Source organism: Miniopterus natalensis, chromosome 20, assembly GCF_054644295.1.
Source record: "Miniopterus natalensis isolate mMinNat1 chromosome 20, mMinNat1.hap1, whole genome shotgun sequence".
NCBI lineage: Eukaryota > Metazoa > Chordata > Mammalia > Chiroptera > Miniopteridae > Miniopterus > Miniopterus natalensis.
This window is the reverse complement of record NC_142100.1, coordinates 4,247,018-4,261,130: the sequence shown is the minus strand read 5'-3', so window position 1 is coordinate 4,261,130 and position 14,113 is coordinate 4,247,018. Positions and strand designations below refer to the sequence as shown.

General features: G+C 40.9%; 1 protein-coding gene across 1 annotated transcript in view; it reads left to right on the top strand.

Moving 5' to 3' along the window:
• The window catches only part of JHY (junctional cadherin complex regulator), a 79,486-nt gene extending 73,816 nt beyond the window's left edge, over window positions 1-5,670 (top strand). The window contains exons 6-8 of the mRNA XM_087828762.1: window positions 2,503-2,583; window positions 3,343-3,471; window positions 5,086-5,670. Coding sequence (XP_087684888.1) covers window positions 2,503-2,583; window positions 3,343-3,471; window positions 5,086-5,283 — 408 coding nt within the window. The 3' untranslated portion in view covers window positions 5,284-5,670. The remainder of the gene's footprint in view (window positions 1-2,502; window positions 2,584-3,342; window positions 3,472-5,085) is intronic.
• Window positions 5,671-14,113: the final 8,443 nt, after the last annotated feature.

The following is a 14,113-nucleotide window of genomic DNA, read 5'->3' as shown; positions in this document are numbered from 1 at the left end:
TGGGGGAGAGGGTGAAAAGGGGAAGGAGAAATAGTCAACAATATTGTGATAAATTCACATGGTGACAGATGATTGCTAGAATTAGTGGGGTGATAGCACTGTAAGGTATAAGAATGTCAAATCACTGAAACCAATATAACCAATATTTAACCAGTATACCAACTATACTTAAATTTTTTTTAAATATCTTCTCTAGACAACAAAAACACACACACATTTTCAAAAAACATTTTGTAATAGGAAATGTTAATTTCAGTGTAATGCCAAACTGTTTAGTGAATAAAATAAAATAAATTGTGTCATAGTAACAATTTTATAAATGTATGAACAAATAGATCTAAAGGGCAGAAGCAACGTCATGGTTTTGCTGGGGGGTGACTTTTCTTGAAGGAGATTTATGGTTTTGAAATGCCATCAATGAACAATATTTCTTCTATATATTTTGTTGTTACTAATTTTTAATGATTTTAGTCCAAAGGCTTCTTTAGGAAAGGATCTTCTCTCACCTTTTAGAATTAGATGCACTGAAAGAGTTTTGACTATAAATGTTTAACATTCTTTTGGGAAAATCCTATTGTCAGAACTCTTAATCTTTGCAGTGTAGAAGTGTTGCCTATCTGACACATGATTTGGCCCTTTGAAGCACTGAGACGTACCAAAGAAATTGTGTAGTAGCATAGAAATTTTGCCGTAAGCTACAAGTCACAGAATTACCATTTACGGCAACTTCAAAAATACAGGTTCATTTTTCTTACAATTAATCTACAAGTAAGTAGTGGCTAGCATAATGTTTCAACATCTCAAAACATCAGAACCAGTATTTATAGGACACTTTTGTTCTTTTTTCCTTTCCTGGCTACAAGATTGCCTCTAACGCTCCAAATCGAGGAATCACATCCACATTCCAGTCAAGATCAAGGGAAAGGGGAGGGTCTGCACCAGCTTTCCAAGATGCCCCCTCTATCCAACCCAGAAAACGTCCACTCATACTTCATGGGCCAGAGCTCAGTGCTGGGGGTCTGGGCAAAAGAACATTTGGCTCTGAGCCTCCAAAATGGGAAATACAATGAGACACTAATGGGTATGACCTCTGGGTCAGTCAATAGGCCGTGTGAGTAGAACACATCCTTCTAATGGTTGATGCAATGTGTAGACATAAGTTCACTGTTAAGGTTTGGGAGTTATACGCAGTAACTCTATCTAATATGATGAAATGGTGTGAGTATTTTTAAGTCTCTGGACTATCTGCCAGATTCTGTCTAAGGAAGGGGCACATTAGATATGGTGTATGCCTTAGGGAGCTTTCAGCATGTAGAGCCATACCGTGCCTTGTCCTTCGCACACAGTACCACACAGTCAGTGCAGTGCCGCCTCTGGAGTGCGGCTGCTCTTCCTCCACCCCGCCATCCCAGCACCGCCCTCGATGTGCCCTGAGATCAGTACTGTCATCCAAACCACCTCTTTGGTATTGTCCTCCTACCCTTCCCAAGGAAGGACACCAAATAAACTCACAAACTCAAACAAAAAAATGGCTTGATTTCCCCACAGGGCATCTGCTGCAAGCAAGTAGGTTTTGATGTCAAAAGCAGCAGTCTGAAGACTATCCGAACCTATTACAGTCCGGAGAGCATTAGAGTTTCCCTGCCTGTTATTGTGCTCAAGTGTCATAATCAACTGCCTCATGTTCACTCCCCCCCTTAAAGATAAAAATACTATTAAGAGTTATATAAAATTATTTGTACCCTTTAAAATATCCAAATCACACTAAAGAAAAGGAGTTTCTCGGTGGGTCACGCCTAGACTCTTGACCCTTAAATGTTTACTGTCTTTTGAATATTATGGCATCATTAGACAGGGTACTCTTACTGTTTTTTATGTTTTTATTGATTTCAGAGAGAAGAAGGGAGGAGAGAGAGAGAAACATCAGTGATGAGAGAGAGCCCCTGATCGGCTGCCTCCTGCATGACCCCCCCACTGAGGATGGAGCCCACAGCCCTGGCGGGAATCAAAACGTGACCTGGTTCATAGACTGACGCTCAGCCACTGAGCCACGCCAGCAGGGCTGGTGCTCTTATTCTGAAGTAACGTGCTTACCTGGCCCGCTTAGATTGCCTCTTCCAGGGAAGTCATTTGGTTTAGGGAGCTGTACAAGACCCGAGTAATAATAGCGGTGGCAGGAGTGGTCATGTACATGTCGTATTAAAAATGTTAACAAAACAGCACATTGCTCACTTGAAATTTTTTATTTATCATGTTCAGATTTCAAACTTGTTAATTGCAGAAGTAGAAAGGTCAAAACATGTTAGCTAACCCGCTGCATAATACCAAAGAAATATTATCAGGAACTCCCATTAAAGCAGGAGAGCTGCCAGGAGAAGCCCCATCCTCCAAACTGCACACAGTCACCACCCTCCACTCTCCGTCCCTCCTGAGGTGGCGGCCGTGAAGCGTCGGGGAGCATGGAGTCCTCAAAAGAAACTGTCTCTGTGGATGTATTTTTAGAGTTCCAAGCTGAACGGTTATCAGAAAAGAGACGTGAAGCTTGGAGGCCTTGGACCTGACCTTGAGTCCATCAGAGATAAAGTGAGTGCGATGTGTGTGCATGTGGTGTTTTCAGGCTTGGATTTGCCCATTTGTCTTTTAGCAAAGATGTGTAAGATGCCCCCAGAACCAAGTTCTAATTCAAATGCCTCACTCTGAATAGAGACGCTTCTGAAATATCACTGGTAATAGAGTCCCAGGCATTTCTCTTACTGTAAAATAAAATTACTTAGCCAGTGTTGTTTTTCGTGTCCACCTTTCTGTTTTGAAGGCCCGAGCAGAAAAGTGGGGCAGTGCACATGAAAAGAGCTGCGTGTTATGTGGTTGTGGGTCCTTCCCAATAGAGTTCTCTTGGTAATTCTGAACAGTGGCTGCAGGGAAGACACTTAGGGTAAGAGTTTCCCAGCCCAGGAAAAGTGCATCCACTTTATTCTCTTTCCTCCAGTGAAAGGAGATCTTCATTTAATGTGTTTTAACTGCAGTTGCACTCAAGGCATAAAAAGAGAGTACAGTTCAAAGTTGGAAGCAAAAATGAAAATAAATTGGGTAAATGCAACAAAGAAGAGGCTGGATGTGATTTAGCCATGTTGAGGAAGCACTGGGCGCTGTGCAGGGCGGCCCCCTCGGAGGGCTGCGTCGGGAGGAACCCACTTAACCGTTTCAGTGCCCCCCCCAGGCGGCGGTCCCCTTCCCCCTGCTGCCGGCAGAGCGCCCGCTCACGGGGGTCACTGTCACCTTAAGCAGAGAACAGAGACATCTAGCAGGACCAGCGAGTCCCTGAAACTTTGTTTCTCCGAGCAGATGCAGAAATTGATACAGCAAAAGGAGTACGCAAAACAGGTTAAGGAGCACAACATGAGGGCGCTGTCCCTCCCGTCGAAGCCACGAGCGACACACGCTGAAAACAAATCGGCCATCTCTAGGCAGAAGGTAAGACATTCTCCGCAAGGCAGTGACCTCTCTGATTAGAATTAAGAAGAAACCTTTATTATCTCGTAACTTAATGGATCCCCCACATTTTTTGAACACAGGGATGTTTTAGCAGCTACCGTTCCTGCACCCACCCCTCATTCACAGATACGTGTAGGACTCACACACACACACACACACAGACACACACACACACACACACACGGTGCTGGGAGGTTCGCCTTTTGCTTTCCCCGAAGGTTTCCTTCTGAGTGTAGCATTCCAAGTCTGTCCCACAATAAAGACGGAGCAGTAAGGTGACTTCAGGTTCATCAGGGTTGGGAGCTTCTCTGTCAGTTTCTTTCTCTCCCAATGAATAAGTCTTGGAAATGGTGTTTTCGCGCTGCTTACGGGTGGCCATTCAAAGAAAGCCCTTCATTGTTTCTCTCAAATTCCTTCTCCTACATTTTCCCTAAGGGGTTGTAAGATATAGCTTCCCCTGTCCAAAAAAAAAAATGATTTCATAAAATACAGAATCCTCCCTCTCAGTCACAGTCGTCCAACTGTAGCATGAGGTGAATGAAACGTGCTCTGTGGAGACGAGCTCTGCAGAGCCAGCCTCTGCCTCGTCCCAGTAAGGACAAGGGGCCCCTGGGTGCCGTTACGAATTTGTACTTCATGTTCTCTTTCCCAGACCCTCATTTTTTTACTTCCTCAGACCTGGAAGACCTCAATCCACATGAGTTATCATGGTGCCACTTTTTCTTTTTTTCCCTCCAATCCATTATTTTTTCACAAACAGATTCAAGGCAACAAGTCTATAATTGAAATTCATGCAGAAGCCACCTGCACATACTGAGACGTCTGGAGTGTTTTTGTTTTGAGGGTATTTTTTCCCTTCTAGAACTTAAATATACCATCCATTCCTATTTTAACCATCAAGAAATTCTTATTAAGATATAAACTGGATATAAAGGCAGATTTAGAAATCGTATCTAGGGATTTCATTTTTATTGTAATGCTTTTCAGAACTGACATCACTCAGAAAAGAAAAAAAAATACTGCCTTTTTCAGTATCTAGGTTTATTATATGAGTATGCCAAAAAGAAAAATAATAATTTTAACCTCTAATAAACACTTGCTAGATTTCCAAGAGCCTCAGAACAAGAATAATCGGTGTAATAAAGGCAGCACAGTTTTCTACAGTGAATCTTTAGTCTAAAGCGGTAACAAGTCATTTTGGATTCAAAGGTCTGTTAATATCTTCTTATAATAAATTTGGTTTTAATAAGACTACCAGAAGCTAAAACGATCAAACACCCAAGAAATATAGTTTCAAACACTGGATAAAACTCTTGAATAAAGAAAACATTGGAAGGTACAACTGTATGTACCATTTCTCAACACTTTTTCACAGCTAACTTTCACATGGCTAATTTATTTTGTTTAAACTGGAAGTTATACTGCAGGTTTGCATTTTCCATTTGATCTCCATTTCCATATACATCTTAGTACATTATTGTAGGAAAAGTCTTTGCTTATATTATCAATAAACACTTCCTAAGACTAGATTTAATTTAAGGAATCCAGGGCTCATTTCCCATTTCCAATAAAATTTTACCTTTATGATTTCAGGCGTTGGAATATGCTAAGACCATCCCAAAACCCAAACCTTCCATTCTGACTGATCAAGCGCAAAAGGGAAAGAAAAATCCAACCTATGCTGGAAAAGAAGACACTTTACCTGAAATCTCACTGCTGGAAATACTGCAGAGCAGACACGAGAGGGAAAAGCAAGCTGTGGCTGCTTTCAAAGTCCTTCACATTGTATAGCCAAGTGTGGGAGACCAGGACTGCCCAGGGAATGGGCGTGGGCCACGGAAACGCCAGCCAGCCCCTCTGCAGAGAGTGATGACCGATCATCATCATCAGACTGCAGTTCTTGTTTGCTCCGCCTGGGATTTAAAATATGGGGCCTGATTACATTATGGTGCCATATTTTACTTTCTAGGAAGAAAACTTTTAAATTATTTTCAAACCAGTTAGAATTTGGGCTTAGTAAGAACTAGGGAATAAAGCCTTTGGGTTTTATATTGGATCTTTTGACTTCTTAAACAATTTGTACCCTTCTTTAGCATAATGAAAACCATGAAATTACCCAGAGATAAGTTTATCAACTTGTGTTTGTCTCTCTTACATTCCTGATAATAAAAAAATTATAAACAATTTCTACTAAGTGAACTCATATTGGGCTAATCACCAGTATATTTGAAGATACCATTCCCAAAATATTATTTCTCTACAATTTTTATTTAGCCAAGTGTTTATATATAAAGTTGGAAGAGCCCTGGCCTGTGTGGCTTGGTTGGTTGGAGTGTCATCCCATACACCAAGAGGTGGCAGTTAGATTCTCAGTCAGAGTGTGTGCAGGAGGCTACCAATCAATGTCTGTCTTTCTCCCTCCCTACCACCCCCTCCACTTCCTTTTTCTAAAAAAAATCCCAATAAAAAATAAAAATAAAATAAAAATAAATAAATAAAATTGGAAGAAGTGAAGATACATCTAGATGTGCCTACTCAAGTAGAATAAATTCCAATGTTGTTCTATCAGAGCATCAAGACATTAATTAGAAATCCTCTGAGTCCAGAAACACCCAACTCAGGCAGCTCTGAGAACCACACTTTGTCAAATCTACTTACTCCAGACTTGCAGTCAAGATGGCAGCATAGGTAAATGTGGTACTTGGATCCTCCCACAAACACATCAGAATTACAACTAAACTACAGAGCAGCCCGGCTGGACGTGGCTCAGCGGTTGAGCATCGATCTATGATCCAGTAGGTCAGGGTTCGATTCCCAGTCAGGGCACATGCCCAGGTTGTGGGCTCAATCCCCAGTGGGGGGCATGCAGGAGGCAGCCTATCAATGACTCTCATCATTGATGTTTCTCTCCCTCTCCTTTTCTTCTCTCTGAAATTAATAAACACATATTTTAAAAATAAATAAACTACAGAACAGCCATCACTCAGAATGTCCTGAAATCCAGTTGAATGGAAGTCCTACAACTAGGGATTTAAAGAAGCAGCCACATTGAGACTGGTGGAAGGGATAGAGATGTGAAACAGGCTCATCCCATTCCCGCATGTGGTGGTTTACAATCAGGAAGGTTCTGGCCAGGTAGCTCAGTTGGTTAAAGAATCATCCCCACATGCCAAGGTTGTGGGATCCATCCCCAGGTACGGCACATACAAAAATCAACCAATGAATGCATCAATAAATGGAACAACAAATTGATGATTCCCTCTCTTTCTCTCTCTCTCTCTCTTTTTCTGTGCGTGTAAAAAATTAATCAATAAAAAAATTGCTTTGATAAAATAAAATTGGGAAGAATGCCTCAGCAACAGAGATTCACCCTGAGGAGTAAGTGTTCCCAGGCCCCACACTAGGGCCCCCAAGCCCAGGGTTCCAGAGTCAGGAAGAGAAGTCCTCATAACTTCGGGCTCTGAAAACCAGCAGGGATTAAGGCTGAGGGAGACTGAGGGCTGCTGGAATCCCAAGAAGTTTCTCTTAAAGGGCTCATATATGGACTTACTCAGACCCCCTCTGAGCTCCAGGACTGGGCAGAAGCTTGAAAGGAACTGGGGACATAAGGGAAGGAACTAAATTGTTTGGCATTAGGGTGAGAGCTGGGTGGGCAGCTTTCTGCCACACAAAAATTCTGGTAGAGGGCATGTCCCTTTTCTGAGACCCCCATCACTCACAAAACTGGCAGATGGGCACCATATATGAGTCTACATCAAGTAGGTTCACACTGTTCACCCACCCTGATGATTTCGTGAGGTCCTGCCCCTCCCTACTTGCAGGCCCATCAAAGCCATTTCCAGTGGCTTTTCCATACAAATGGCCTCTCATGCCTCATGCTTTGGACTTTTCTCAAATCTCTCAGTTAGGCAGCATCTGCCTCTGCACACCCTGTACCTCTCAATAAGTGGCCCCAGGCTTGGGACTAGTGGCAGCTGTCTTGATTCACAGCTTGGCATCTCCTGGGGTACCTCCAAGCCCAGCACAAGTAGCTATCTGCATATTGCTCTGTAGCTTGTGCCAAGTGGTCCCAGGCAGGGCACAGGCAGAGGCTGACCTTGCATCTCCCTGAAGGCCCCAGAGCCAGTGCACCCCATGGACAGCTTCAGACCATGCCAGATTACAACCCTACTACCACCACAAGTGATACACTTAAGGGGCAGTCTCAGTGAGCACCAAAGCCCCACTGAAGCTAGTCCTGTTCTGTAGGGTCAACTCCTGCACAGAAACTCCTCTTCTATAGTCACAGTGATTCCTCATAACCCATAGGCCTGGGGGCCAATCCCTCCCAATGATGCCAACAGCAATCAAGGCTCAACTACAACAGGGCAGTGCACACAGCCCACATAGGGATGCACCTGGAGTGCCCAGCTCAGGTGACTGTGGAGACTGCACCACTGTACCCTACAGGACACCTACTACACAAGGCCACTATACCAAGACTGGGAAATGTAGCAGCTCTATCCAGTACATAGAGACAAACACAGGGAAGCAGACAAAATGAGAAGACAAAGAAACAGGTCCTAAATTTAAAAAATAAAATAAAAAACAGGAGAAATTTTCAGAAAAAGAACTAAATGAAATGGAGGCAAGCAAATTACCAGACGCAGAGTTCTAAGCGATGGTTATAAAGACACTCAAGGAACTTAGTGAGAACTTCAACAGCATAAAAAAGAACATATAAACCATAAAAAAGGAAACAGTCAGAAATGAAGGCTACACTAACCGAAATGAATCATTTACAGGGAATCAACAGTAGAGCAGATGAAGCTCAGAATCAAATCAGTGATTTGGAAGATAAGGAAGCAAAAAACACCCAATCAGAAGAGCTTGAAAAAAGAATTTAAAAAAATGAGAATGGTGTAAGGAGCATCTGGGACAACTTCAAGCAGCCCAACATTCGCATTGTGGGGTGACAGAGGGAGAAGAGAGGAAGCAAGAAATTGAAAACCTCTTTGAAAAAATAATGACAGTAAACTTCCCTAACCAGGAAATAGGCATACAAGTCCAGGAAGCACAGAGAATCCCACAGCAAGACACATCATAATTAAAATGTCAAAAGTTAAAGACAAAAAGAATTTTAAAAGCATCAAGAGAAAAGCAGCTAGTTATCTACACAGGAGCTCCCATAAGGCTGTCAGCTGATTTCTCAACAGAAACTTTGCAGGCCAGAAGGAGTGGCAAGAAATATTCAAAGTGATGAAAAGCAAGAACGTATAACCAAGATGACCCTACCCAGCAAAGCTATCATTTAGAATCAAAGTGCATATAAAGAGCTTCTCAAACAAGAAAAAGCTAAAGGAGTTCATCACCACCAAATCAGTATTACATGAAATGTTGAAGGGTCTTCTTTAAGAAGAAGAAAAAAAAGATTAAAAATATGAACAATAAAATGGCAATAAATAGTTATCTATCAGCAATTGAATCTAAAAAAGCAAAATAGCCCTGGCCAGTGTTTCTCAGTGGTTAGAACATTGGCCCATGCACGGAAGGGTTGTGGGTTCAGTTCCAGGTCAAGGACACATACCTGGGTTGCAGGTTTGATCTCTGGCCCCAGTCAGGGAACATATGGGAGGCAACAAATTGATGTGTCTCTCACATTGATGTTTCTCTCCCTCTCCCTTGGCCCCTCCTTCCATTTCATGCTCTCTAAAAAAACTCAAAGGAAAAAATATCCTCAGGTGAGGATTAACAACAACAACAAATGTAAAACAAAACAAAACAAAAAACAAAATAAATGAACAAGTGGAACAGAAACAGACTCATAGATCCAGAGAACATTTTGACAGTTGACAGATGGAGGGGGGGGGCATTGGGGATGAAAAAGGTGAAGGGATTAACAAGTACAAATTGGTAGTTGCTAGCCATGGGGATGTAAAGTACAGCATAGGGAATATAGTCAATAATATTCCAATAAATATGTGTGGTGTTAGATGGGTACAAGATTTACCTGGATGATCACTTAGTGAGTTAGCTAATGCCTAATCCCCTGAAACTAATATAATATTGTATGTCAACTGTAATTAAAAGATTAAAAAATTACCTTTTTTTAAAAGATACTTATTCCAAGTTATAAATTTGCTAGACATCTGGCCACTACAAATATCTTAAAATATTATCAAATGTGTGCTTTTATATAAAAAATATTAGGAAAGACAAAAGCATTCCATAGTTTACTACTGAATGTCAATAAATATTTTGTACTTTTTTAATCTTGTGAAATTGAATGAAGATTATAAAATTCCCAGGTCTTAAAATAATTCTAGATGATTTAAGTTTTTCTTACTTGCTTGTATTAGATTTTCATTACATCCTTAGATGGCCATATCCAGAAAGGGCCATTTTAACAATAATTTAAGACAGATTTCTTTATCTACACAGGTGGCATAGGACTAGCTATGGAGATTTACTCCTATGTTGTATACATTTTACATAAGCCATGATGCGGTATAAAATCTGCCTGTACTTTGTCTTAAAACTGGAAGCAATTAGAATTGCAAGCCTGGAAAGATAACAAGTATCTGAAGTTAAACAGAAAACTGACAAATCATGTTTCAGTGGTATTTGGAAAATCATATCATACATGAGGAGTTATTTCAGAAAAGTCACAGCTCAAGTGACCCTAAAATATATTTGTAAAAGAAGAAAAACCTTTAGGGTACATGGTGAGGACTTTTCTAAGAAATATGCCATGGAATTATTTTTATGGCCTTAAATTTAAACTTACTCTGGAAGGTAAAATGATGCATATAGAGACACTTCCCTATTTCTATATTAAATGAACAGGGTAAATTTTTTAAATATTTCTTTTCTATTAGAGTATCTTAGAGTAATTTAGAGCTTGGAAGAGGTTTATCCTGTTCAACAGTCAATTTTTTTAGAAGAGGAAATGGAGATCAAGAAAGGATACATGCCCTGGCAGGTTTGGCTAAATGGTTAGAGCATTGGCTCACTGACTGAAGGCTGAGAGTTCAATTCCAGCCAAGGGCACCTACCTCAGCTGCAGTCTCTATCCCTGCCCTTGGTGGAGGGTGGGAGGCAACCAATCGATGTGTCTCTCTCATATCAAGATTTCTCTTTTTGTGTCTCTTGCCTTCCCTTCTATGACTCTCTAAAAATCAATGGAAAAAATATCTTTGGGTGATGATTAAAAAGAAGAAGAAGAAGAGGAGGAGGAGGAGAAGGAGGAAGAAGAGGAAGAGGAAGAAGAAGAAGAAGAAAGGATACATACTGAAGTCCATCAGTCCTTCTGATAGTAATGGAAGAGCAACCAGGTCCAAACTCCAATCTATCAGCACCAAGGACAGCGCTGTTGGATTATTTGTCTGTGAGAAGTTCTTGTTTTACTGTGGGCTAGGAGCATGGTTCAGCAGTTGAGCGTCGACCTAGGATACAGGCGATTGGGGTTCAATTCCCGGTCAGGGCACATGCCCGGGTTGTGGGCTCGTTCAGTGACTCTCTCATCATTGATATTTCTGTCTCTCTCCCTCTCCTTTCCTCTCTCTGAAATCAATAAAGGTATATTTAAAAAAAAGAAAGAAATTTCACTTTTAGACCTGAACTTCCATAATTAAGTTCCATATTCAAAAATCTGCATCACTATGCACCTTATCATATTTTTAACATGTAGAGTCTGGCAACTTCGTTACTACACTGATAAAGTTTAAGAGACATGTATAAAGCAACTCAGATGTTAACCAATAAAAGAGATGCTATTTCAATTTTTTTTCCAGAACTTTTAAGAATCTTCTTCCTATAACCATTTCTCTGTTAGCCTAAGCATTGTTAAATCCTTCCCAGCATTTTCACACATACCATCAAGAACCCACACTTAGTTGAAGCAAGTTAAATAATTCAGTTGATTGTCAAACAACATTTTATGGGATCTTTACTTTCAAGGCAAGTTCTTGTCATTCCAGTCTATAAGACTGTAGAACATCAAAGTTCTCTGTATGCAAATATTTAGAGTGACAAATGGCATCTAGAATTACTTTGGCTAAAGAAATAGGGCCTGTTTGTTGAACGTTTGGTGTTGAAATAAAAGAATGGATCAACATAGGCCTCCTCCTGGCCCCCAGTCATCTCACAGTGGTAAGACCCAGCAGGCTGTCACTAAGCTACCACGATACTAAGACTGGGAAGAGAGTCCGAAAACACAGTGAATGACAGTTTTGCTGTTCCTTTAAAGTTAATTGTACTAATGACAATAACATTGATCTTGTATAGACCCATGTGGATCAGTGATCAATTTCTATAGTATTTCTGTTTCAGATATTTAAGAAGTAAAAACAATCTGCGTATTAGAAAGCAAGGGACTTTAAACTTGAGCGATATAAGATGGAGGGCCTGTATTTTATCAGATGTTATATAAGCCATTGAAAGACCCAGTGCCTAATCTGCCTCATCACTATGAACGGGGGTAATAAAGGACCTTTAAAGTGCATGTTATCTCTTCTTGTAGCCCCCCCTTTTATGGTGTTGTTTCAGCTTGAGTTTCCAATGAGAGCAGCTTTTTACAAGTAGCTGCATTTAATGACAGCTGTCTTCATGATATTGTTTTGTACAGAAAGGAGTCTCTTGGGAGTTACCTAGAATCCAACTCAAGAAAAGACAATGTTGAGGAACAAATAAAAAATAAGCCTAGCAAAGGCACCAATGCCTAATGGTTCCAATTGGGGCCTTATTATTGGTTAATGAATCATTGTCAAAACATCACAGCAAGCACAGGCGTGCATAGCCTAGTCTATAGTGGGAAAATGACTCTTCATCCCAACAGTTATTATCTGGGAGTTGTTTGAAAATACATCCAGTAATTAGAACAACACTAGACCTAATTGAGAACTTTGAGTTGATAGCAAATGGTCTACAATAGCAGACTAGATAAATTCAGGAGGGATCCTTTTTAATTACTTATTGAAAAATAGTAGGAAATGAATTAAGTTTGCATGATAGTCTGCAGATATCAGGGCAAGTTTAGCTAATTCTCTTCAAAACATCTATTACCATTATATTAGAAGTAGCATTTGAAAATATAAAGTTCTTAAGGAAAAAGCAAAGTGGCTCCCCTAAATACACTTTTTTAAAAGATTCATTTCTCCTATTAGAGTAAGAGTCTTGAATGATACATATTTCATCCAACTTTCAAGAATTCATAGGATTACTATAGGACTTCCCCCTGATGCTGTGTGTTTTCCTAACTTCTATTCCTAAGGGCATAGAGACAGAGAGATACATGGGTGCCCCATTTGCCTCTTTAGTTGTTTTCCCAGTGAGGAAAGATTTAAAACAGTAGCACAAAGCGAAATTAGTTGATAGTATTGGTTTTGTTCATTTATAGTGTCTCATTCCCCCTCTGTCCCTGATTATACGGGGCTGTCTGTATTGCCAGACAAAACATGTACACTATAAAAGCAAATAAAGGAGAAATGTGTGCCCTAGTAAAATTTTTATTTAGGCATTTATTCCACTTTTTAAAATATATTAAAGTAGGATCTCACAGTAGCTAAAAACCTGATATTCAGAACTGTCCCCTGACCCCATTACCTCCAGACTAAGTACAATATTTTTCCCTCCCCCACCCCCATAGAGAGAATATTAAGCAAGACCACACAGCTTTCTCACAAAGGTACTAAGAAAACAAAACGTCTCCATTTTCCAAGCAAACATTTGGTCCATGAAAAGCAAAAGATTTTGGAAAGCAGATTTTTCATTTCTTTTTTTTTGTCTTGTTCCCCAGTCTTAAAGAGGCCTATTCTCCATGTTTGGTTACTTAATTTCAGCTTAGTGAGATAACTGGAAAATTGGGGCTTCCCCAAAACACCACACTGCGAGATGCAAAGGGAACCGATTTTTCAGCCCTCCCCACCGCTCAGTGTGGGCATGGTGAAGAGAGGGAAAGGGAACTCGGTGGGCAGGGTTCGTGCCCCTTGCCGCCTCTCCATTGCCCTTTCATTCCCCCCTCACCGTGTAAGTAATTAATCTTCAATAAGCTCATAGATGGTCTTCTGCTATTAAATGGTCTAACGGGTTGAGAGGATCACAATGATATGAGCATTTCAGGCAAATACATTTAGTGAAGCCTTGGGAATATCTGACAAGATTTCATAAATATCCTTCACTGCGCTGACAGCTCAGAGGCCAGCCTGACACTGGCGCTGCTGAGCCAGCTGCCCAGGGCGCCCTCCGTCACCAGGGTCCCAAGCTTCTGCAAGAGACATTGAAATAGCAGACATCCTCCTGGTGCAAACCGGACAGTGAAGGGAACAACCTTCAGGAGTTTAAAATCCAAAAAGTACACAGGAAAGGAAATAGAGAACAGAATGAACATTCAGTGAATAAAACTGAATGTTTAGTGTCGATCTCTACACTAAATAACGGGGCGCCAATGAATGGCTTCCGCTGTGGGAACTGTGTCTCCCAAATTAACCCTTTTCTTATTTTACATTTTATTTTATTTTATTTATTTTACTTTGCCATCCAGACAACTACCAAAGTCACCATCAGGGAGCCGGGTTGGCCTGGCCTCACACCTCCGGCCGGCCACCTGGCAGACGCCTTTTCCCATCTCCTCTGCTTCCTACAA